Source organism: Nuphar pumila, chromosome 14, assembly GCF_984573655.1.
Source record: "Nuphar pumila chromosome 14, dmNupPumi1.hap1.1, whole genome shotgun sequence".
NCBI lineage: Eukaryota > Viridiplantae > Streptophyta > Magnoliopsida > Nymphaeales > Nymphaeaceae > Nuphar > Nuphar pumila.
The window spans coordinates 18706045-18731881 of NC_143262.1; the positions used below are offsets into that span (position 1 = coordinate 18706045).

Below are 25837 nucleotides of genomic sequence, written 5' to 3' on the forward strand. Positions count from 1 at the left end.
GTTAAGCATTATGTGATCCATTATCTCTCGTACCCTTCTCAGAGGATGCATTTGATCAAATAGATGGCCATGATAAGAAGGCCCAAATGTTAAGGAAAGAAAGAATTTGGTTTAAACGATCATTATACATCAGACACTATAAAGCAACATCATAACAAAAACAGCCTCCTCCAATTAAAGAAAGAATTTCTGCCAGCACCCAAAAACTGTGATAACCAACTTGTTGGGCTCGGACTAAGGTTAGCTGATACATGAGGCACAATAGTCATGCCTCTACATCAACAAGGTGGTCTGTACATCCAGAAGATTTTATGCTATGCTGGTAAATATCAACGTAAGACACATTTGGAATTCCAGAGCTACAACTGTTGATAATGATGCTGGAGTTTATACATCGGTCGACCATCATCCAATATGAAAAGACTTCCAAGTTGGTGATTGGAAGAATTACACAATTAGGACCTTGTGATACTGAGATCAAAATGTGCTGCAAAATTGTCATCAACTGCAGTATTTTGCACTCTTGGTAGTAGAACTGTGACCTGCAGATAGCAAAGTACATTCATTCCAGAAATTAGATAGTTCTCCACTTAGAATAAACATAAACAAGAAAGTCCTTTTAAAAACACAAAAATAGTACTTACTATGAGAAAAGCAGTAGACAACAGATTGAAACCAAACACAATCAACTCAAAAGATCAAAGGCCAAAAACGAATTTAATTTTTAATAGCATAAAGACGTGCTTTGGCATCTAATATGAAATTTGTAACAGCACCCTGTAGCAATGCTGCTGAAGTCTTTTGTTCCAAAATGAAAATGGCAGCAAGTTACTTTATCATACAATCTAATAGTGGTTGAATTAGATCCGAAACATTTTCATATTTGAATACTTGCATTTGGTTTAGATGCGGAGTTTGACTGAATCAAGACTGACACAATTCACCAAGCTGTAGGAAGCCAAGCTAGAAATTTTGGAGAACATTCCAATTATATAACCCATCTTCAACCAGCATGCAGGAAGAGAATTCACATAAAAATTTTCTAATCCTAGATCTTCCAGTGTCCCTCACACTAAAGGGAAGGAAAAAAAAAAGTCCAACACTCATTCAACCATATAACTGTAAGATTTGGACATGGACCACTATCACTAACACAGAATCTTATCCTAACAATGAGAAAGGGAAAAATAAATGGACTCCAAATATGGACCATTAAGGAAAGGGATAAGAATATTTAATACTGCCAAACCGGACAAACAAGCCAGGATTGGATCGATTATCACCATTTAAGGAATTATGGATTCTTATTCATGTTGATTAGTAAAAAAAATTTTGCACCTATGATGGACAAAGTCAAAAGCTCATAGCAAAATACATAACGAAAGGAATACTTTATCCTATATGTCTAAGCATCACACGCCTTTGCTCGTTCTCAAAATCGATATTCCAAGTCATATGAGACAGAATTCATCAACCAAAGGTGAAGTAACACATCTAATTTAATAAAATGGCCATTGTGCTATAAAACTAAAGGGGGGATGCAAAGGTCACTTATATCTACGTAGAAGGGCAATATCATCATGATTCAAGCATAAAAAGAATTCTAGCATCAAGATCTGAGGCTTCTTCATCTCTCTTTGGTGTTGGCAAAGTAAATGAAAATTCCGTAATAGATATTACTGTAATGAGATTCCTCCAAGAATGCAAAAACACAGTCACTATGGGCAAAACACACAAGTCACCAAGGGCGCTACAAAGGCAAATAGTGCACACATTCACAAGCCTCAAAGGGCACAAAAGAGACAATATATATATATATATATATATATATAATGCTAAATTGCTCAAGAGAAGCATACTCAAGAGGGGGATGAAACCCCATATATAAACACCATGAGGGGATAAGAGAGAGAGCTCAACTAACCGTTAGATGGACCTAACGGCTAGAATACAAAAGTGAAAAGTGCCCCTAATGTGCATTACTAAATACAAAACAAGAATAAATAAAATGGAAATACAAATAAGACCTAAAATACATTCTAAGCATAGTCACAGATATAGGCAATATTTTGAAAATAAACTGTAAATTCATAAAACGATATTAAAGGCAAAATATCATGATATTTTGAAAATATCAGAAATTTATGTCCCGATATTATCGTGATAATATCATGATATTACAAGTTACCTTTTACTTTTTTACTTCTTTTCTATATCTTAACTATGTTTTTCTTCTTTCTTTTATATTTTTTACTTGCTTCTTTTATTATGTATATTTTATTATCTAAACATGTTATTTTTCTTATTCCTACTATTTTTTATTTTTTTTTAAGCACAGAGTTTTTCCAGAGATTTCCCGAGATTTATCAACTAAACCTATATTATCGGTAGAAATTGCCTTGCCGAGACCGATATTTTGACTATTATTCTAAGATATATATATTGTTAAATGTATATACAGTTATATATATATATATATATATATATATATATGAGAACTGAACATATTAGGTCCCATTTCTCATCCTGCCCCATAGTTTTTAAGTGTTTTATGATAGATATGAACCATTAGATGTGTTTAGCATGCTCGATTTAATGGGAATCGACTCTTGGATCATGTTTCTTTGACAAAAAAACATGCTTTTATGAGCCAGAAAAAACTGGTACCTTCATAGCTATTGATTTTGGATCACCAGAAAAACCTGTATACAGGTCAGGTTCCGGTGATCCAAAAGCCGGTTCCAGTAAACAAAGCCTATAGATCACATCTATGGTGTTAGATGTGAGAAAAAATGCCAAAAAAGATGATTTTTGAGGGGGCAGAAGGAGAAGGTGAGCAGAAGGAGCGCATTACTATATATATATATATATATGCTAGTTAGTATATACTATTGAAGTAGTATATATATTATATATATAATATTGTATATAATAATGTACCATTTTTAGTTTCTATGTTTTTTATTTTGTGTTTTGTAGCTGTTGAACTAGCCATTGGGTACTCCCAATGGCTAGTTCTAACCCCTTGTATCTATTTAAATGGGTGCTGATCCCCATTGTGTATGCAAGCTTCTTGTGAGCATTCATATTAATAAAACTATATATTTTTATGTGTGTTTGCTCTCTTATTCTCACTCTTTTGTGCCTTAGTGCATTTGTATTGCCCATGGTGGTTTTTATTGCCCATAGTAGCTTGTGTTTTGGCCTATTGCCTATTGTGCTCTCGTGTATCTTTCCTTATTGTTTGATTTTATATAATATAGACACACACACACATTCAAGTGTATATATATATTTAACAATTACAACTGATGACATTCAAGCTTCTTGTGAGCATTCATATTAATAAAACTATATATTTTTATGTGTGTTTGCTCTCTTATTCTCACTCTTTTGTGCCTTAGTGCATTTGTATTGCCTATAGTGGCTTTTGTATTGCCCATAGAAGCTTGTGTTTTGGCTTGTTGCCTACTGTGCTCGTGTATCTATCCTTATTGTTTGATTATATATATATATATATATATATATATATATATATATATATATAACAATTACAACTGATGGCATATAACAAGATTTCTGGATTGCACTGTCACGAAATGGCGTGGAACCCATGACATTCCAAATCGTAATCCAAATGCCAAATCAAAATACATTTGAATACTAACAAGATACAAACTAATACAAGTTTTGTGAGTAAATGATTTCATTCATAATGAACAATAAAATACATAAAAACCTCACTACAAAATGCACTCGAGAACACTCAAAAATATCTAGAACTACCCATCACTTTCTCACCTTACCCATATTTCTAGAGAAAAGTAGAGGAGAGAAGAAGTGGAATGGAGAGGGGAAGTCCTCTCTCATTAAAGAATGAGAGAGAGCTCCCAACGGTTAGAGTTCTAGCCGTTGGGAGCAAGTCAAACTAGCTTTGACTTGACTCCCATATATATATATATATATATATATATATATATATATATATATATATATATATATATATATATATATATATATATATATATATTACATTAATCTTAACATGCACAACTCCAATATTCAACCTTGGCAACAAATTACACAACACTAACTTTACTGGGCCAAGAACATGGCGGGGGAGGGAGGGGGGGGAGTTGTTAGGGTTGGAGAGGGAGGGGGTTGGAGCAAAGATCCTCGGATCTCTAGTTAAAAAACCTTGAATCTTAGATCCGAGGTAATCAAACGCACCCCAAAATAAAATACAGTTGTGAGAGACAAATAGTAACATATCTAAACTTATGTTGTTTAGCAGGAAAGCATAATGATGAAAATTGCTGGAGGAGAAATCTTGTGTAATTCTCATTATCACTCAATAGAATATGAATCAATATATGCTACATTCTTTAAATATGAAAATAGAAGGAAATACCCCAACCTATACTTGTTTATATAAAAGAAAGGACATTAATGTCCGTCCTTCCACATGTTGGTTGATATACATATACACAAGCAATCACTTTCATACTCCTCTTGAACCCTAAACATATCAATACAAATCATTGAATTTGAAGACAAAAGAGAGGGCATGAAATATGTTCCACTTCAATAGTATAAGAGATAATCCCAACCAAGCAAGAGTAGGGGTGACAAAGTGTCGGATTCAGGCCTTATCTTACAAGATCCAAATCCGAATCCAAAATGTAAACAGTAGATCTGATTCATCTGAATCCAGATCCTAATAAGATCTGAGGAGGTAAGGTTGACTCCGAATCCGGAATACATGTGGTAATACTGGATCCAGAAAAAATAGAACAAAACAAACCATTTACATGTAAAAAGCGCAATCAAGTTGGATTTTGATTTGGATCAATTCCAAATCCGATTTGAAATGTTGATCCGAATCCAACCCGAATGCAAAAAATAATCTGATTGAACAGATCCGAATCCGATCCGAATGCACATTTGGATTTTACTTAAAGGATTCATATCCAGAAATAACATGTCAGACTTGGATCAGATATCTGACCATATCCGATCCATTTGCAGCCCTTATCAGAGCCTTAGCAATCATTCAGTCAATCTCAATATACTTCATCTTCTCATGCAACTCTAGGTTCTTGGTAATATTTGCATTTTTGCATCAGCAATGCATTGGACCTGTCTATAATACTGTCCACCAAAAGGCCTCCATGTTCCAAACGTTCTCGGATGTAGTTTAACTAAGGCAGTTAGCAGGTCATATCTGGGGTTGGGAAGCCAGCCTGGATCCAAATTATTAGATCTGGGAAGAACAGTATTGACCCTAATACTAATTTAACTTAATCACCAAAATGACATCACTGTCCAGCATAACTAAGAAATACATCATTCATCCACAAAGAGTTAAGCAGTAAGGTGGAAACTAGATGTCTGGAAGAAAGTATAACCAGAGAATTTTTACATAAAATTTGTTGACAAGACAAGCAAAAAGTGCCGCTTCAGTATAAAACTCATCGAGCAGGATATGGAGTGCAATGAAGCTCCTTTAGTTCAAGATTGTATTCATTCTATAGCTCGTATGCACGCAAACATAATAACTAGTAAAAAGTCCCATAGTCAGACAAGAAAGCTCAGAAGGACGAGTTCATGTATTCGGCATATGAACCTAAGGATAGAGAAGTATGAGGGGGGAAATTAGTTTCAAAACTAAGAAATTGACAAAAAACAATGATTACCTAAAGCTTCTTTGAACACATAATACAATGTGAATAATTTATATAAGTTAAAAATAAGAAGAATGGAACAGACTTTGAAGGCTACAGAACCAGGGCATATCACATTGCAGCAAGACGAAATGAATACATAAAAAGATTTATAACCAGTTGACAGGAAATTTGTAAAGAAAGGAACAACCAATGCATTCTGGGATCATTCCCATAGTTCAGCACTTAATCACAGAGTTATTATTGTTGATATTCATATTAGCGTGTGAGGTCCAGATCCGGATCACGCATGACGTGATCCAGACCCGTCATGCCCCATCATGTCAGCTGTGATTCACTGATCACATTTCCTGCATTGTCTATTGTATTTTACAATATATATTGTTTCTAAAATACCCTTTATCATTGTTCTTGTATTTTATGTAAATAAGGGTATTTTAGTAAAGATGTATTTTAGTGTAAAAAGGGGATATAAATAGTCTCAATGAGGGCATGATTTTCCTGTTTTTGGAATCGTGTGAGTTCAGCCCACAACTCTGTTGTTTTCTTTTCTTCCTACAAAGATTCAGGAATCCTAATTTTATCATGGTATCAGAGCCGTGATCCGATATTTTGGTGAACTTCAAGATCTGATCTTCTTCCAGGTGATATTGGGTTTCTTCAATCCTTCTCTTCTTTTTAGTTCTTCATTCCTCTTCAAATCTGAATCTGTTTCTCCTGATATTCTCCTCTTAGATTTCTGTTTCTTCTCGTTCCTCTTTCTCTCTTAGATCTGATTCATTTTTCTCTTATTCTCTTTCTCTAAATCAGATCTGTGTTTGGCTGAGCCCTATTTCTTGAAATCTCTAAAATCTTGATTTGAAGTTTCAAATAGATTCTTATTGAATCGTGCTTGGGTCACGATTTCGATTATTTTCCCTTATTTCATTTTTATCAGATATGGTTTATCAAGTTGAAAACCAGATTTGACGTCATCTTAGTTTTTCAATTTATAGTAATCAAAACATCAAATTCAAAATCTTTATTGATATATTGGATTGCAAGATTTTCATTCATGGTGAAGTTCCCTTGACTGCTGATATCAAGTTTTCCTAAAAAAAACGTGATAGATTATTGTTTGGGAAGCCCTTCAATATACCGAGACAAATATCTGAAAAAGACAAAATTCAGCAAGCCCTCATTGGTTTGGGACCGAAGTATCATGTGTTGTCCACAACTCTTCAATATACCGAGACCATTTCTGACTATGATCTGATGGCCAAACTACTCAGTTATGAGATGCCATTAAAGGAAATGTCAAATATAGAGAAAACTGAAGTAGATTCACATAATTAAAGGAAATGTCAAATACAGTGAAAACTGAAGTAGATTTACATAATGTGTTATTCACAGGATCCTTTTCAGGTTGTGGATATAGAGGATGACGTGGCAGAGGCAGAGGCAGAGGTTACAATCAGGGAGGACAGAGAATCCTCCCTACTCCAAATATGCCTTTAGGAGGAAGAGGTTCTTCTAACAATAACATTCCTACATGCTATATATGTAAGAAGAAGGGTTACGTAAAGGCAAAGTGTTGGTTCAAGGATGATCCGAGGTACAATCCTAAAGCTAGAGGTAAGCCTTTCCCAAGAGATCAAGAGCAAAACAAAGGGCAAAGTGGCCCTGACAAGAAACTTTTGTTGGCTGCACTTTCGGGACTGAGCTTCAAATAGAATGATCAGAGTGTTTGGTACGTTGATTCAGGAGCCGTCAACCATGTCATAGGTGACAAAGGTAAATTCTCTAAACTAATTCCTTATTCTAAAAAAAATAACATTACTACCGGAGATGATAGACGCTGCCCTATCACACATTCTAGAGATGTTCTTGTTCCTTTGTCTAAATCTCATCTCATCCAGTTGTCCGATGTATTGTGTTCTCCCAACATAAAAAAAAATATCGTGTCTATTTCTAAACTTGTTGATGGTATCAATTCATATGTTGAATTTACTTCATCTTCTGTGTATGTTAAGGACTTTCAAATGAAGAAGACTTTCGCTGAAGAAGAAAGATGTGGCAACATGTACATCTTCAGATAATATCCCTTAATTGCACATGCTACTTTGTATAGTCATTCAAAGCCTGAGTCCCCTGCATGTGTCTTTAGTATTTCAAAGTTTGGTCAGCCAAATGTTTGGCATAGTAAGTTAGGTCATTGTGGTGGAGTCTTTATTGAAAGGTTAGTCTTAAATAAATTGTTGCCTAAATTTGTTTTGAATGAAGAGTCTCGTGATAGTTTGTGTCCTAGTTGTCAAGTCTATAAAAACCATTTTCTACGGTTTAATTCATATAATAAGAGGGCTTCGAAACCTTTTGACATTATTATGTATGGGGACCATCTTCACTTTTTTCTTCTTTTGGTAGTCAATATCATGTTTCATTTATTGATGACTACTCTCGTTATTGTTGGATATTTTGCTTGAAGCACAAATCTGAAGTATTTGGTGTGTTTAGAAATTTGTGTGCCTATGTTGGTACTCAATTTTCATTGAATATTCTAAATCTCCAATGTGCTGGTAAGTACTCGTCAAAAGAATTTATTGTATTTTTACATAATAATGGAATTAGTCAAAAAGTTTCATGCCCGCGGACACCTCAACAAAATGAAATTGCCAAGAGCAAGCATTGCCATATTGTAGAGAGTGCAATCTCTGTGACAAATATCACGAGATATATCACAAGAAATTGCCTGAAAGTTTAAAACAACAATTTCTCGCTAGATTTTCAAACCGTGACAAATATCACAATATTTATATTTCTAAAAGATACTTATCGTGAAAACCCCCAAATTTTTTATTTTTAAATGTGTTATTTATAATTTCTTATAAAAAAATATTTTTATATTTTTAATTTATTTTTTATTCTCAAAATTTTGCCAAAAAAAAGTGAGATTTATGAAAATTTTCAAAATCTCCCAAGTTTTATTCCTGTCGAGATTTTGCCGTTTTTAACTTTTGTTACTATGAGTGCAATGTCCATGATTTATGAAAGCAAAATTCCCATAAAAACAGGTTGCCCATGAAACTCTTGCAAAATAATTCTCCCTATTTTATGTTATTCGGGAAGCATCCATATTATAATGAGTTGAAGGCGTTTGGTTGTGTGTGTTATGTTCATGTAGACAGTCAACTAAGAAATAAATTTAAGGATAAAGCGCATGTTTGTTGTTTTGTTGGGTATGAAGATGATTACAAAAGCTATAGATGCTATGATCCCAAGTCAAGAAAAATAAAAATATCTAGGAATGTTGTATTTGATAAATGTAATTTTTTTAATGATCAATGAAGCCAAGATGTTTTGCAGAACAAGAGCACTATCGAAGTATATCAGCCATGGCTAGATGATGGTCTATTTACACCCATGAACAATAACATGCACAAGTTCATGATGTTTTAGAAGAGCAATCAGCTGAATCATGCTATGATGGGGAAGACAGTTCAAACAATGCAGGGATAGTATCAGGAAGATTCATGGAAGGATGTGTCTAAACTAAACGCAATCAAAACCATCAGCAGCCGGCCCTGCAAAATCACTAGTCTTTCGATCAAGAGACTCAACCCGAGTCAATAACAAGATCTAGCAGTGTGAGACATCCAATTGAAAGATGAGTAAATTATGAAAATTTTAGCATTGATTTTGAGTATTTTCTCACTCAAATTGGGAAGCAATAGGAACCAAAAACATTTCAGCATGCAGTGCAATTGAATAGGTAGATAGAAGCCATGAATGAAGAAATGCAAGCCTTACATGAGTGTCAAACTTGGAAGATAGTGAAGAGACCGCCCGATAAAAATGTTGTAGGTTCAAAATAGGTGTATAAGATAAAGTATGAACCATATGGCACTATTGAAAGGTACAAAGCTCGATTAGTGGCAAAAGATTTCACCCAGAAGTATGGACATGATTATGATGAGACCTTCAGCCATGTTGTCAAAATAGGTATTATTCGGATCATTCTTTCTCTAGCTATTGATCATGGGTGAAAATTAAGCTAGTTAGATGTAAAAAATGCCTTTTTATATGGGCATCTCAAGGAGGAGGTTTATATGGAGCAACCGCCGAGATATAATGAGGATGATGTGAAAATCTCTACAAAAAGAGATTGTGTGTAACACCACAATACAAGAAATACAAAGAGTGCACAAAGGCACAAAGGCACAAAGGAGAACACTTACAAGTGCACGAAGGCACGGATACACATGCACAAAAGCATGAAACAAAATGAACTTCAATTCATAAGTTCCCAAGAGGGGCTTTACAAAAGCATTGTTATTGCATATGCACTCACAAAAAAGGATGTGTTTACAAGGGCCACTAAGGCCTATTTATAATGCAAAAAGAAGCCACAGGGTGCAGCTCAATATGACTGTTGGAGCTGCACCCAACGGTCATATTTGTGACTCTTGGGGCAACTCCAACAGCTACATGGAGTTGTCCCTTTCACAAGGGTCAAAAAGAAAAAAAATGTAAAAAGAAAAAGGTGTAAAAGGCAAAAGTAAATAAAAAAAGAAAAAGTAAAAATGTTAGCCCATTAGGGTGGCTGACACCTATTGAATAAAAGGACTGAAATACCCCTGATGGGCATTTCAGTTTACAGTTAAAAAAGACATAATATTTTAACACTCCCCCTCAAACTTAGGGTGTCACGACCGAAAGTTTGCCAAGAAGGAAGTTAAATCTTGGAGAACACAACGCCTTGGTGAAGAAGTCTGTCAGTTGATATTCTGATATAACATAAGGAAGGTCAATGGTTTTTCTTAAATATTCTTCACGAACATAGTGGCAGTCCATCTCGATATGCTTCGTGCGCTCATGAAATGTGTGATTTTTGGCAATGTAGATTGCACTTTTATTATCACAACATAATTTTGTGGGCCCTTGAACTTGAATATTCATATCTTCTAAGAAGTTGTGAATCCAAACAATCTCCATGGTAGTAGATGACATGGCTCTATACTCAGCTTCGGTGGATGAAAGCGATATTTTTTGTTGCTTCTTGCATCTCCAAGAGATTAATGATTCACCTAAAAAAATACAGAAACCAGTGGTGGAGTGACGGTTATTTGTGTCACCTCCCCAATCAGAGTCAGTATAAGCAATTAAACTTAATTCAGACGTAAAAGATAGAAATACTCCCTTGTTTACTGTACCCTTTATGTATCTGATGATGCGAAGGATGGCGCTCATATGGACTGTAGTAGGTGCATGTTGAAATTGACTAGCAACATGTACTGCATGAAAAATATCAGGCTTGGTAATGCTGAGATACGTTAGGAATCCAACCAGTTGCCGGTAAGGTGTGGGATCTTTTAGGAGAATCCCATCATCAATCTTCATCTTTGAACCTACTATTTCAGGAGTTTCGCAGACCTTGTCATCTGTGATTCCTGATCTATCAAGAATCTCACAAGCAAGTTTAGTTTGAGACAAAAAATAGCCTCTTTGAGAATAGGCAACCTCAATTCCCAAAAAATATGTCACAAATCCTAAGTCTGACATTTCAAATCTTGAAGTCAAAATAGATTTAATGCTCTTGATTCCTTTGATATCATCACCTGTTATTAACATATCATCAACATATAACAATCCCTGAATCAGATTTCTTAACAAACAATGCAGTGTCAGTATAGCATGAAGTGAAACCATTTTCACTTATTACATTGTTAAACCTATCGTGCCAAGCCTTGGGTGCTTGTTTCAGTCCATAAAGAGTTTTACGAAGACGAAGAACTTTATTTTTAGGGATTTTCATACCAGGTGGAGCATCCATGTAAACTTATTCATTAATATCTCCATTTAAAAAAACATTTTTGACATCCATTTGGTAAATATTCCATTTTCGAATTGAAGCAATGGTGATAAGACATCTGACAGTAATCATACGAGCTACTGGAGCAAATGTCTCTTCATAGTCAATCTCATATTCTTGAATGTACCCTTTAGCTACAAGACGAGCCTTATACCTTTCAAGAGAACCATCACTCTTAGTCTTGACCATGAACACCTATCAACATCCTATAGTTTTCTTGCCATTGGGAAGAGATTGAAATTCCTAAGTGTTAGCTTTCTTAAGAGCTTTGAGTTCACTCTCCATGGCTTCTCTCCATTCAGTACATTGTTTGGCTTCTCCAAAAATTTTTGGTTCAAAATAAGAGTGAATGGCACTCTAACAAGCTCGATATTTAGGAGAGAAAAAATCAAAAGATACGAATCTAGAGGGAGTCCTAGTTCTTTCAGTTCTCCTAGGATGAGAATCATGAGTGGAAATAGTCTCACTAGGTTCACTATATAGTTCAATAGCATTCCTAAAGGTGCTTCTATCTCTATGAGAATAAGTGATGGGTTCTCTAGATACATTTTCTTCTCGAGGGGTAGAAGGGTTAGAGTTATTGTTGATCACAACCATTTCATTTTCACTATTATATGTTGATTCATCATCACTATAGATATCATCATCCTTAGATAAAAGGTCAAAAAGAAAGGAGTAATCGACATTTTCTAAATAAGATTCATTTTTTTCAAAACCACTATCATTTTCCAAAAAAATTACATTCCTTGAAACATATAATTTATCATTCTTAGAGTCATAACATCGAAATCCTTTTTGAGTTTCCGAATAGCCAAGGAAAGCACAAGGAATGGCTTTTGGTGAGAGTTTATCATTTTTATCGGTAAGAACAAAGCACTTACAACCAAAAACTCTCAACCTATTATAATCGGGTTCTTTTTCATATAGAATCTCAAAGGGAGAAATTTTATCTAAATTTTTGGATGGAAGTCGGTTGATAAGATAGACGGAAGCAAGAGCCGCTTCGGCCAAAAAAAAATTAGGAATATTTTGGGAAATGAGAAGGGTTCTAGTGGTTTCAATGATATGCCTATGCTTTCTTTCGGCCAAACCATTTTGTTGTGGGGTCTTAGGACACGATCTTTGATGGACAATACCACAATCCTCAAGATATTTCTTAAACTCATTAGAGAGATATTCACCTTCCAAATCGGTCCTAAATATCTTTAAATTACTATTAAATTGATTTTTGATCATCATATGATATGTTTTAAAACATGAAAAAACTTCATGCTTATGTTTGAGAAAATATATCCAACAATATCGTGAGAAATCATCCACAAAAATCACATAGTAAGCAAAACCACCTTTGGATATGAAAGGTGCCGGTCTCCAAACATCCGAGTGAATAATTTTAAAAGGTTTAGTACTAAACATAGTTCTTGGTTCAAAAGGTATACTTCTCATTTTTCCAAGAATACAATCATTACAAGAGAAAGTATTTTTACAAAGATCTTTAACAAAATGTAGATAGGATAACTTGGTAATGTTGGGATGACCAAGTCTCTTGTGCCAAACATTTATGTCTTTATGTTGGGCCACATTACAAAAGGTGTTTTTAGGAATTTGAAGAAAGTCCACATAGTACAAGTCTCCTTTCCTAGAGCCTTCCCCAATCAATTTCCCGGACCGGTGATCCTGTATTAAACATTTATTAGATGAGAATTGAATGTTACACCCAAGGTCCGTGAGTTGAGAAACGGAAAGCAAGTTTAAATTTAATTTTGGTATAAGTCTAATTTTTGGAATAAAGAAGTTTTGGGTTTTAAAATTTCCAATTCCCTTAATTTCGAGAGAAGTAGCATCCGCGGTCGAAACAAAAGAAGGTGACACATTTTTAGAATACTCGGAAAGAGATGAAATGTTTGGGGTCATATGAAAGGATGCACCTGAATCTAAGAGCCAAGAAGTTTTACCTGGAGGAGAAGAGGTGGATACGGCGGCACCGAAAATAGCTCCCTTTAGAAGAGGTTGAAGAGCCTCCACAATTTGATTGAGAGATAGAGTTGTAATGAAATGGTGGTCTTCAACAAATGCACAAATAACTCACAAACAAGTGTCTATTGGAGACACTACAAGCATGACCCTTGAAAGGGTATAAAAGGAAAAACACTTGAAAAATAAATAATACTTTATTCATGAACAAAATGCTTAAGAAGCATAGTAATATACATTGAAGGGGTTCACCCCTATATATACAAAAAAGTGGGAGAGAGGAGAGCTCATTTTGAGCTCTCCAAAAGAGACGTTGGATTCCAACATCTCTTAATATAGTTGTTGGACTACAGTCCAACAACTATTTGCACAGTCAAGTTCCAACAGGAACTTGACTGGATCAAATATCTAGTTTCTATTGAACTAGATGCTAAAAAAGAAAATAAAGAAAAATAATAAAATAATAAAAGAAAATAATAAAAGAAAATATAATAATATTAAATAATATATATATGTATATATATATATATATGTATATATATATATATATTACAGATTACATTTTAACAAGAGCTTCTTTTGAAGATTCCTCTTTGGATGGTTGAGATGTAGTAGCCATTACTAGAAGTTTCTTTCATTTTGGGCAAACCGGTTTGATATGACCCGGTTCTTTGTAAAAGTGACACGAGATTTTGCTATAATCTCTTCTTCCTCCTTGATTACCTTGATTTTGATTCTTAAAATGAGGAAGTCTATATGCTCTTAAATTGTTACCGGGTCTAGAAACGGCATTAACACCATCACATTCTTCTTGATTTGTGGACATTGCAAGCACACTAGGATTTTGTTTGCTAATGCCCATACGGGTTTCCTCTCCACTTAATTTAGTTAAGACATCTTCAAGAGAGGGAGAGGTAAAAGAGGATAGGAGAGAAGATCTTATTTGCTCAAACTCGGCCCTTAGTCCATTAAAAAAATTGAAGAATCAGTCTTCTTCTCATTGCTTATGACGAAGCTCTATGGCTTCTCCACTCCACTTGGGTTCAAGCATAGCAAGCTCATCCCAAATTGAAGAGAGTTCCGCAAAATACTCTCTTATAGACATATCACCTTGAACAAGAGTTAACACTCTCTTTTGAAGATAATACTTATGGGACAAGTCCCTAGAAGTATACATCTTCTCAAGATACACCCACGCTTGAGAAGCCTTTTTAAACTTTATAATGTTGGCATTAATCCTTGTCTCAACGAAAGAGAAAATCCAAGACAAGATCTTGAAATTCTTCATTTCTCATTCCTCATGTTTCCTATTATATTCCTCAAGAGCATTAGTTCTTTCATCTCCCTCAAGGATTTTTATTTCCCCTACTTTAACCAAAGTAATTTTAGGCTTTGGTTCTGGAATCGAGCCTTGAATGTAACCCCAAAGCCCTTTCCCTTTGATGTGAGCTTCCATATTTCCGGCCCACACGTGATAATTTGAGCCATTTAGCTTGAAACCAAGAGAAAAATGGGAGTCTTTCTCACCCATTAGAGAGGAAAGAAGAAAGAAAAGAATACGTACCACAATAAGATTTTAAATCTTTCTTGTTGTAGTAATCTTCTAAAATATTGAATGAAGAAGAGTCTCCACTCCAATCACCAAAAAGTTGAAGGCACGTTTTCCGAGGCACTTGATATTAAGAAGAATCATACAAATTTCTTTCTCCAAACAACCTTGCTCTGATACCATGTGAAAATCTCTACAAAAAGAGATTGTGTGTAGCACCACAATACAAGAAATACAAAGAGTGCACAAAGGCACAAAGGAGAACACTCACAAGTGCACGAAGGCACGGATACACATGCACAAAAGCATGAAACAAAATGAACTTCAATTCATAAGTTCCCAAGAGGGGCTTTACAAAAGCATTGTTAGTGCATATGCACTCACAAAAAAGGATGTGTTTACAAGGGCCACTAAGGCCTATTTATAATGCAAAAAGAAGCCACAGGGTGCAGCTCAATATGACTGTTGGAGCTGCACCCAACGGTCACATTTGTGACTGTTGGGGCAGCTCCAACAGCTATATGAAGTTGTCCCTTTCACAACAGTCAAAAAGAAAAAAATGTAAAAAGAAAAAGGTGTAAAAGGCAAAAGTAAATAAAATAAAAAAGTAAAAATGTTAGCCCATTAGGGTGGCTGACACCTATTGAGTAAAAGGACTGAAATACCCCTGATGGGTATTTTAGTTTATAGTTAAAAGAGACAATATTTTAACAAATGATCCAAAGGAGTATGTTTGCAAGTTAAAAAGAGCAATTTATGAGCTAAAGCAAGCCTTGAGGTCTTGCTTTGAGAGCTTCTTGTTGTAATTCAAGGCTATGACTTTTATTGATCACTATTAGATCATTCACTCTTTGTCTACAAAGGTAACAACTTTATTATTGTGCTACTAATTTATGTTGATGACATAATTGTTACCTGTAGTTATGTAGTTATGAGCATGTTGAAGAAGGGAAGAGATATATAAATAAAAGATTCAAGATGAAAGATATTGGCCTATTAAGATATTTTCTTGGAAATCTAAGTAAAAGAGAGTGTTATAGAAATCTAAGTAAAAGTCGTGATAATGAGAATTTGGAGAAGTATATGATAGCAAAGAAGGAAGCTAAAAAAGTAGTTCGGAACGCGAGGGATAAGGTATATAAGGAGGTTTATGACAAATTGGATACAAAAGAGGGTGAGAAGGATATTTATAGGATTGCAAAAATGAGAGAGAAAATCGAGGGATCTGGGTATGGTTAGATGTATCAAAGATAAAACGCAAAGGGTTTTAGTCAAAGATGAGGAGACTAAGGAGAGATGGAAAGATTATTTTGATAAGTTATTTAATGAAAGTCATGCTCAGGATCTTGGAGACTTTTCCATTCCTTTTCATGAGATGAATCGTGACTTCATGCGCAAGATTCAAAAGAAAGAAATTGCAGAGGCTTTGAAGAAAATGAAATCAAGAAGGGCAGTTGGCCCAGATGGTATACCTATCGAGGCTTGGAAATGCTTGGGAGAGAAATGTTTAGAATGGTTGACAAATCTTTTTAACAAGATTTGGCGGACAAATAAGATGCCTAATGAGTGAAGGAAGAGTACTTTGGTGCCTCTATGTAAGAATAAGGGTGATATACAAGATTGCACAAACTATCGTGGTATAAAACTCATGAGTCATACTATGAAACTTTGGGAGAGGGTGATTGAGTCTAGGTTGAGGAAGGTTGTCATGATATCGGAGAATCAATTTGGTTTTATGCCTGGAAGATCTACTATGGAAGCTATACATCTTCTTAGACAACTTATTGAGAGAAATAGAGAGAGGAACAAAGATTTGCATATGGTTTTTATTGATTTGGAGAAGGCTTACGATAGAGTACCTAGGGACGTTCTCTGGTGGACAATGATGAAGAAAGGTGTTTCTCTCAAGTACATTAGTATAATTAAAGATATGTATGAAGGAGTAGTAACCAATGTCCGCACTTGTGGAAGGGTGACAACCAATTTTCCTATAACGGTTGAGTTACATCAAGGATCTGCTTTAAGCCCTTTCCTATTTGCTATAGTGATGGATGAGCTTACGAGATCAATTCAAGAAAATGTGTCGTGGTGTATGTTGTTTGCTGATGATATTGTTTTGATTGATGAGTCTAGAGTTGGGGTTAATGCTAAGTTAGAATTATGGAGACAGACATTGGAAGCAAAAGGTTTTAAGTTGAGTAAGAGTAAGACAGAATACATGGAATGTCGATTTAGTAAGCAACGAAATAGAGATGGGAGTGTAGTGAAGCTTGGTGAGCAAGAAATACCGGTGGATGATTCTTTCAAATATTTGGGATCTATCATTCAAAAGTATGGAGAAAATGATGGAGATGTAAATCATAGGATAAAGGTTGGGTGGATGAAATGGAAGAGTGCAACTAGAGTGTTGTGCGATCGTAGAATGCCATTGCGGTTGAAGGGAAAGTTTTATAGGATGACTATTAGGCCCACTTTACTATATGGTACGGAATGTTGGGCTGCCAAGAGACATCATATTCAAATAATGAGTGTAGCTGAGATGCGTATGCTGAGATGGATGTGTGGAAATACAATAAAAGATAAGATTCGGAACGAGGAGATACGTAAGAAGGTAGGCGTTGCACCCATTGAAAATAAGATGAGAGAGAATCGTTTACGGTGGTTTGGACATATTCAACGAAGGCCTAATGATGCTCTAGTTAGAAGGATGGAGAAATGGGAAAATATATTAGTTAAAAGAGGTCAGGGTGGGCCTAGGAAGACATGGATGGAGGTGATAGGAAAGGATATGAATGCTTTGAACCTCACCGAGGACATGGCATTGGATAGAAATGAATGGAGGAGAAGGATTCATGTGGAAGACCCAGAATGATTTTCTTTGTTGGTTCATATCGTCGACCCCAATTGTTTTGGGATGAAGGCGTAGTTGTTGTTGTTGTTGTAAGATATTTCCTTGGAATAAAGGTAGATCGACAAGATGATTCACTCATTTTAACTCGGCATAAGTACATGATGGATCTCTTAAATAAAACGGGCATAAAGGAATGCGAACCGACTGCAACCCCAGTTCCTATTCATCAGAGATTAGGAGCGAATGAAGGATAACTATATCATGATCCCACACATTTTAGAAGCATAGTTGGGATGTTGCAGTATCTCACATTTACTCGTCCAAACATTGTTTTTATTGTGAACCAAGTCTCGCAATTCATACAACAACCTAGATTGTCACATATGGAGGGTGTGAAGAGAATTCTAAGATATTTAAAGGGGATTGTTGAAGATGGCTTTGCTTTATAGAAAAAGAGCAACACATGAAGATATGATGATGGTTACAGCTTATTCAGATGCTGATTGGGCAGGCGATCCTGATGAGAGAAGGTTTGTGTCTGAATATTGTGTTTTTCTTAGAAGAAATATGGTTTCATGGAATAGCAAGAAGCAAAAGGTTGTTGCAAGGTCTAGTACCTATGTCACACGGACTCGGCTAAGGAGGCGCCGCACCCGAGTCGACACGCCCTGACACGGGTGCGGCTTCGGACACAGCCCGGACTCGGTCAACGTCGAGTCGAACTCGGTCAACGAGTTAAGGCCGAGTCCGTCCTTGTTTTGGACTCGGTCAACATTGACCGAATCTAATTTTGTCCATTTTTTAGGACAAAAATGTATAAAAACTAAAAAAAAAACTTTTATATATTTTTTATATACTTGTGCTGCACAGCCTTTACCAGACTGTGCTGAGCACAGTCTTTACCGCTAAAGACTGTGCATTAGATATAATTTATATATATATATATATGTCCCCATGTCCAAAAATTTTGAAATTCAGCCGCACCCGCACCCATGTGACATAGTCTAGTACAGAGGTGGAATATTGGTCTATGGCCGCAGTCACTACTGAAATGACTTGGAAGGAGCTATCAAAATTTCAGTGAATCATATTCATCATGAGAAACATAGCATATTGAGATTGATCAACATTTTGTTCGTCAAAAAATGGAGGATTAAGAGATAGAGACCAAATATGTCTAGACTGAAGATCAAGTTGCTGACTTATTTACAAAAGGCCTCACAAAGAATAGATTTTGAAAATTAGGATGCACGTTGTCCATGGTTGATAACCATGTACAATTTGAGGGAGACTATTAGTGTGTGAGGTCCAGATCTTGGATCACGCATGACGTGATCCAAACCCGTCACACCCCATCACGTCAGTTGTGATTCATTGATCACGTTTCCTGCATTTTCTATTGCATTTTACAATATATATTGTTCCTAAACTACCCTTTATCATTGTTCTTGTATTTTAAATAAGGGTATTTTAGTAAAGATATATTTTATTGTAAAAAGAGAATATAAATAGTCTCAATGAGGGCACGATTTTCCTGTTTTTGGAATCATGTGAGTTCAGCCCACAACTCTGTTGTTTTCTTTTCTTCCTACAAAGGATTCAGGAACCCTAATTTAATCAATTCATGCCATGGTAGTGGTTAAATGGCAGAGTTCTGATATATCATGGATGAACCCATTCTTTGGCAACTATATTTTCCTTTCTAGATCTCCTTTGGAGATGACTCATAAACCAATTAGACATATCATTTATGCAACTCATTCCATTTATACTGATTTATATATTTTCTTCTATCAAAAGGAAAAAAAAAAGAATAGAAGATGCAACACAGTTATAAATAATGTGATTCTTAATCTACATATTGATAAGGGACTTTTTCCTTGCCAGGCACCCTTAGCTAAAAGATGAGCTAAAATTTTAAAAATGTGATTAGGTCTTTTATTATGTTCAAAGACTTGCCTCAATGTGCATTTTTAAAGTACACTGCATAGCAATATGAAGGCTTATCTTAAATGGGAATTTTCCGCGTTTTACTTTGAGAATCTGTAGTTTTTCACAAGCCCATTTTTTGTCATTTTACACAATGCTTCACCCCTGTGGATTCTTTATTCTTATTACTTCACAACTGTGGCATCAGCCTACTCATGGACAGAGAATGATGAAGCACATTCTCAAACTCAAAGTCATGAATGAATCATTCTCTTTCTCTTCATTCAAGACTTCAATGTCAATCAGGCAAGTAATGTTAAGTCCTATCCACTCATCTTCGTTGGTTGAATCATGACATGTTTTCCTTCAAGACTCCAAAGTTGATTAGGCAAGATATGTCAGACTGTCCTCCCCATTCACCTTTACCAGCCCAGGAATTTCGGCTTGGCAGCAAAAAGATTGCAACATGTGCCTTGTTACCGAATGTGTACGCTAGCGTGTACTATAGATGTCCTGGAAATGATATAGATGTAAAGCTAAGCAAATTGCTCTTACATCAAGAATAGAGAATTGTGCATGTTGTAGAAATGTTAAATCTGCTTGGTCAACAGATTTGTTACATATACAAATTTACTCGCGGCATGAGAACACCCATAGGATGGGCCTACTTATCCAATGGATTTGTTAGCATGAACAACCCGTAGCATGCGTCTAGCTTATTAACACATTAGAATAAACTCCCCTAAATCCATTTGACAAGCTGGACAATGTAAAGCTAAGTAAATTGCTTCCATTATCCATACTAAGAATGGAGGACTTTGTAGGTTGTAAGAGATGTGAATCGGGTTGTCCAACAGATTTCTCAAGTATACGGGTTTATTTATGGCATGAGATACCCGTAACATGGCTCTAGATACTTAATACATTATAAATGTCTCCTTTAATCCATTTGATTACTCTTTACCAACAAAAACCCATACTTGACTTAACCAAACAGCTACATCCAAGTTGATACCAAGCTCTTGAAAATCAACAACTTGATATGTTGCCTCCATTTCAATCCATCAGCTCCCAATATTCCTAAGAATGCCTATGCACTGCATCCATACAGAAGGTAATGAAACTCAAGGCCAAAAAGCATAGCAGGACCACCTTCAGATTTTTATGAGCCTCAAGCATAGATTCAATCAGTACTTACCAATAGACAGAAAAAAATCTTGGCCATTTTATAAACGAATTTCCTTGCAAAATAAATTATAGCATCTCAAGATCCATGTCTGACATAGACTTAATCTCCAATATGATCCTAAATAGGTCTCTGGTCAACTCTGCCTGAGGAATTCAATAATTTTCCTTGACCAAAAGCAGACTTCTCTAATGACCACATAGCTGTAGATGCCCAACAGGAAATATAAAAAATGGCTGCACTCTTAACATTGTTTCTTTGGAGCAATAACTATAATGTTATTTCCTTAGAACCAGAAAGATACATAGAAGTGATAGTAATTACCACTTCCTCCACTGACCCATTCAAGTCAAGAAATCTTGTTTGGATAACACATGATTGACAACTAATTGCTTTTGCCATGCAGATAACTATGGTTTTCAACCCTACTCCTTTCCCTCCCACTTCTCTCTGGATCCATTCCACAAAGTCCATAAGTTATTCAATATCAGGAACTATACAATAATCCCTCCCTTACATAAGACTAAATGCAACCTATGCACTTTAATCAAATGTGAAACAATGGTGGCACACAATGTGTGACCTCCATCCATCTCAAAATGGATACAGATGAAATTTGTATTGGTGTACACGACCATTTGGGAAACATGTTTAGCCCCATAATGTATGTTATCCTTCTTAGAGATGTGCCATAATCAACTTCGGAAGTCACTGCCTGTAGACCACAATGAATAAATGATACCCATTAGGAAGCCTTGTTGTGGTCATAGAAACAACAGAAGTTAATTATCATTTTGTTTATGGATTTGTTGTAACCTTGTAAAAAAATTAAAATAAATTCTGTTTGCATTATTTTCATATGCTAATTTGCCATCATTCAGAATTCATCACTATATGCAATCCTGTAGTTACAATTAATTTCCACCAGCAGTTCATTGAATAGAATCTCAGACCAATCTTTTCCAAATATAAGATATCCCTTTCAGAAAGAAAACAGTGAAAAAGGTGAGAAAACAACCTTCTATTTTCCCTCTGACATCTTCTTCCGAATCTCATGGGCTGTGTTGAAGATACCAAGAGTTGGCTTGTTACAAACAAAGCACTTTTTGTTCTTTGAATGGTGCTGCACCAGGAAAAGCAATAACTATTTTGATGCTAATTAAAAAATGAGAATTAATAAAACCAGCAAAGTAATATAATAAGCTGAACATGTTCCACAAAAGTTCTAATAGAAACAAAAAACAACAGCTGAAGAGCACCAGGCCCAGAAACTGAACGCACATGCTTAAAAAAAAGCACAAATCAGAATTTAGTTTGAAGGCAAAATTACATGAAAACAAGTACAAATTTATCATGTTGCATATAATGCCATTCATCACATTCAGCTAGGTTTATAGCATAATATTTTCTTCTCATAGTAAAGGCCCATCCATTAGGTTCAGACCAGGAAAGAGGTTAAATTCAGCATAAACTAGTAAAAAGATGATGTGCACCATAAAATATTAAAGCAAAAAAAAAAAGGTTTCAAGTCCACCTGTTGCAGCATTGACCCTGAAAGTCTATTTGAATTTAAAGTCATAATTCTTCTAAGCTTATCAGTAAGACTATAATGTCTTCTGCACCAACTTCAGCAAAAGGCAGCTACTATCACACAGTCACTGCCTTACGCATCAATGTACTACCGCCTTATGCATCAATATACTCTTGGTGGTACCTCATCAGCTTTCCATTTCATACTGCCACATTCTATTTAATGAAATTTCAGTAAAAGAAAAGAGAAATAAATGCTTTAAACAAATTATGAGTTCCTAGTATGTAACGCTATTTGTTTACAAGGTGATCTTATATCTTGCTGTAATGTCATGTATGTGTATTAGTTACTAACATAAGAAGATCCACACGTCATCTTAATTCTAACAAATGCTGGTAAAGTCACATGCATGTATTGGTCTAACATAAGAAGATCCACATGACTGTCTCTATACTCATTGTGTAATTTTCTATGTTAATATAATAATAGATGGTTTTTGAAATATGTCATGCTTTTTCTTGTCTCCAAAAGTGAAAAATATGAGCAATTCATTTATTAGAACAACAAGCACATAAAAAGCTATCATATTCCAAACAAATGCAGAAACCACCATCAATAAACAAATACATAACTGAAGATAAAATACATGTTAGTGTGCATAAACATACAAACACATATTTACATGCACCTGTATGGTGTCAACGTAAATTTTCATGAGTATGAACATGTGCATGTTCTTCATGCTATTTGCATATGCATAACATCTGCACGTGTAAGCATGCATGTTCACATGTGTTTATGGGTTTCCTACAAGGCTGCAGCCTGCAGGCATATACATAAATGGAAGAATACAGCTGCTGGATCAGGTGCATGGCCATGCCAAGACATGATTAAATGATGTCTCTTTCGAAGGAAAAAAAATATAACAAACCACACAAAGAAGACCACTAATTATACAACAAGAACATCAACATTGGTTTACCTTTAGAGCACAGTGCTCGCAGAAGTAATGCTTGCACTTTGTAAAAACAGGATCCACAAACGGTTGTCTGCAGATAAAACAAGCAAACGGCAACTCGTCCTCATCATCGTCGCCATCGCCACCATCCCCTTCTCCCTCGCCCCCATCAGTGCCATCCTTTCCAGCCACCAATCTTCGCTTCCTCTCCTTCTCTGCTTCCTCCCACTCCCTCTCCATCTGCCACCCTGACTTGTAGTCTCCACGGTCATGCATAAACTTGCACGCGTCTCCGTACCCACAGTACCCTGTCTCCTTGTAATCTTTACAAATATCTGGCTGGTAATCGAATCTTGCGGATACTCGAATGTGTGCCGATGCCCGAAGAGGCCCATGGGAGCCTCCTGCCTTCTCGCTGGACACAGTTTGCTCCCGCCGAAAGCCGGCAGTGAAATCAGTGTATCCATGGATGCCCTTATAGACTTTTACATCCTCTGTGGAGGTCTTTCCCTTCAACGACTCCTCAGCCTGCTTTAGGACTCGCTCCCTTATTGCTCGAGCATCTCGAGAGAACTCGGTTTCGGTCTCAAGTGTTGCTGTTGCTTTGCTATCATGGTGGATTTGTATCTCTTTTGATGACTCGAAATGAAACACAGGGGTTTCTGAATCAACATCGGTGCCGGTGGTGGGCTTGGAGGTCCTAGTGTTGGTGGTGGCAGTGGAAAAATGGAGCTTGTTGTCTGCTTTTCTAACAATCTTCTCTTTTGGCCTGACAACAGGCAAGCTCTCCCCATCATCTTCCTTTGCACCATCATCATCATCACCATCATCTAAGGCTCGCTTTCGGATGTTTCGGTTCTTGGAAGGTTTCCTAAAGTAATTGCAGACTAGAAAAAACAAAATTAAGAGATTGTGTTAGTTTCATAATGAAACCAAAAATGGGTGTCAAGAAATTGAGATTTACAAACGTGAAAACAAAAAGAGGAGAGATAGAAGAACCTTGTTCGGGCTGATTGGGATCTTGGGGATCCGCCATGAATGAAAAAACACAGTGACGTTGAGTGAGAAAGATGAGCTCAAAGGAGAGGAACTTGGAATGCCTCCTGAGAAAAAAACAACATAAGCCCATGAGGGAAGAAGGGAGGGTCGTGGTCTCAGGACGGACCAAACAAAAAAGAGGGTTAACTTCGACTATATTATAGCAACTAAGGGAGCTAAAACCTACTGCAGACTAACCATGTAATAACTAGAACCGTATGTTAATACTAATTACACAATTAAATTTGACATGAAAAAAATATAAATCTATTTTCAATTCCACCAACCATATCTACTTAAATATCAAACATCAAATATGTAAGAAGTATCAACTAAACCATCAAACAGAGCATCAGACAAGTGCAAAAAATAATAGAAGTCTCTATGTCAAGTCCACGTGTTTACTTACCCAATTTCAAACTATATATATCAAAATCGTATCAGCAAAAGAACACTAAAAATGGCCAAGAACAGAAATTGGATATTATGTTTCCATGATCAACAAACTATGAAACAAGTAGACCAATCTAGAAGTCCCATAACCTATCTTAAGTTTTAGGAAAATACCAATCACTCAATCAATCGACTCTACTTCCTATATACCAAATCTCATTCATGTCTCTCTACCAAATCCACAAATTTATTTATTTAACTTCAAACCATATAAATCCTAGAATAATGTCAGCAGATAACACCAAAACACAAAAATAAGATTTTCTGTACACAACAATAACATAAGCAAATCTCCATCACCGTCCAATTGCAGAGAAATAGTCAGAAAAGGTCTTTAATCTGGCTCTTTCCCTGCCAAATTGGACAGATGACCGAAAAGGGACTCAGGGAAGGCTCTTTTCCTGCCATAACACAGGTATCCGACCAAAAAAGGGCCCAGCCTGAGGCCCTTTTCCTGTTAACACAGAAAAATATGACATAACAGAAGGAGGAGAAGGGAAGGAAAAAGAAAAGGGAGAGAGAAAGAGACTCACCGATGGATTGACCGGACAGCAGCACCACGACGGAATCCTTCAGGCACGGTGAGAGTGATGTTGTGAGAGTTTAAGAGAGAAAGGGGTTAGGGCTCAGCTCAAAGGGGCTTCTGTTAAAAAAACGAAGAATATGAGAAGACGACGAAAATGAGAAGAGAAGGGAAGGACGAAGAAAAGAGAGAGAGAGAGAGAGACTCACTGATGGATTGGCCGGAATCCTTCACGCCAGAAATCCTTCAGGCACGGTGAGAGGATGTTGTGCCTGCGAGAGTCAGAGAGACGGGTCAGGGCTCGGCTGTGGGG

At 36.1% G+C, this 25837-nt stretch overlaps 1 protein-coding gene across 2 annotated transcripts; it reads right to left on the bottom strand.

Moving 5' to 3' along the window:
• Positions 1-25837, bottom strand: LOC149816548 (zinc finger CCCH domain-containing protein 1-like). Of its 2 annotated transcripts, XM_089987278.1 has the most exons (6): positions 25734-25837; positions 25535-25644; positions 24510-24613; positions 23535-24397; positions 22040-22144; positions 1-542 (listed from the first exon to the last, which is right to left on the bottom strand). In XM_089987278.1, exons 3-5 carry the CDS (start codon positions 24544-24546, stop codon positions 22043-22045), a joined length of 1002 nt encoding a protein of 333 aa, XP_089843404.1. In that variant the 5' UTR covers positions 24547-24613; positions 25535-25644; positions 25734-25837; the 3' UTR covers positions 1-542; positions 22040-22042. The 2 variants fall into 2 exon arrangements, with proteins under 2 accessions (XP_089843404.1, XP_089843405.1); XM_089987279.1 differs by lacking the exons at positions 1-542; positions 22040-22144 and adding an exon at positions 22679-22757 and having other exon boundaries at positions 25734-25835.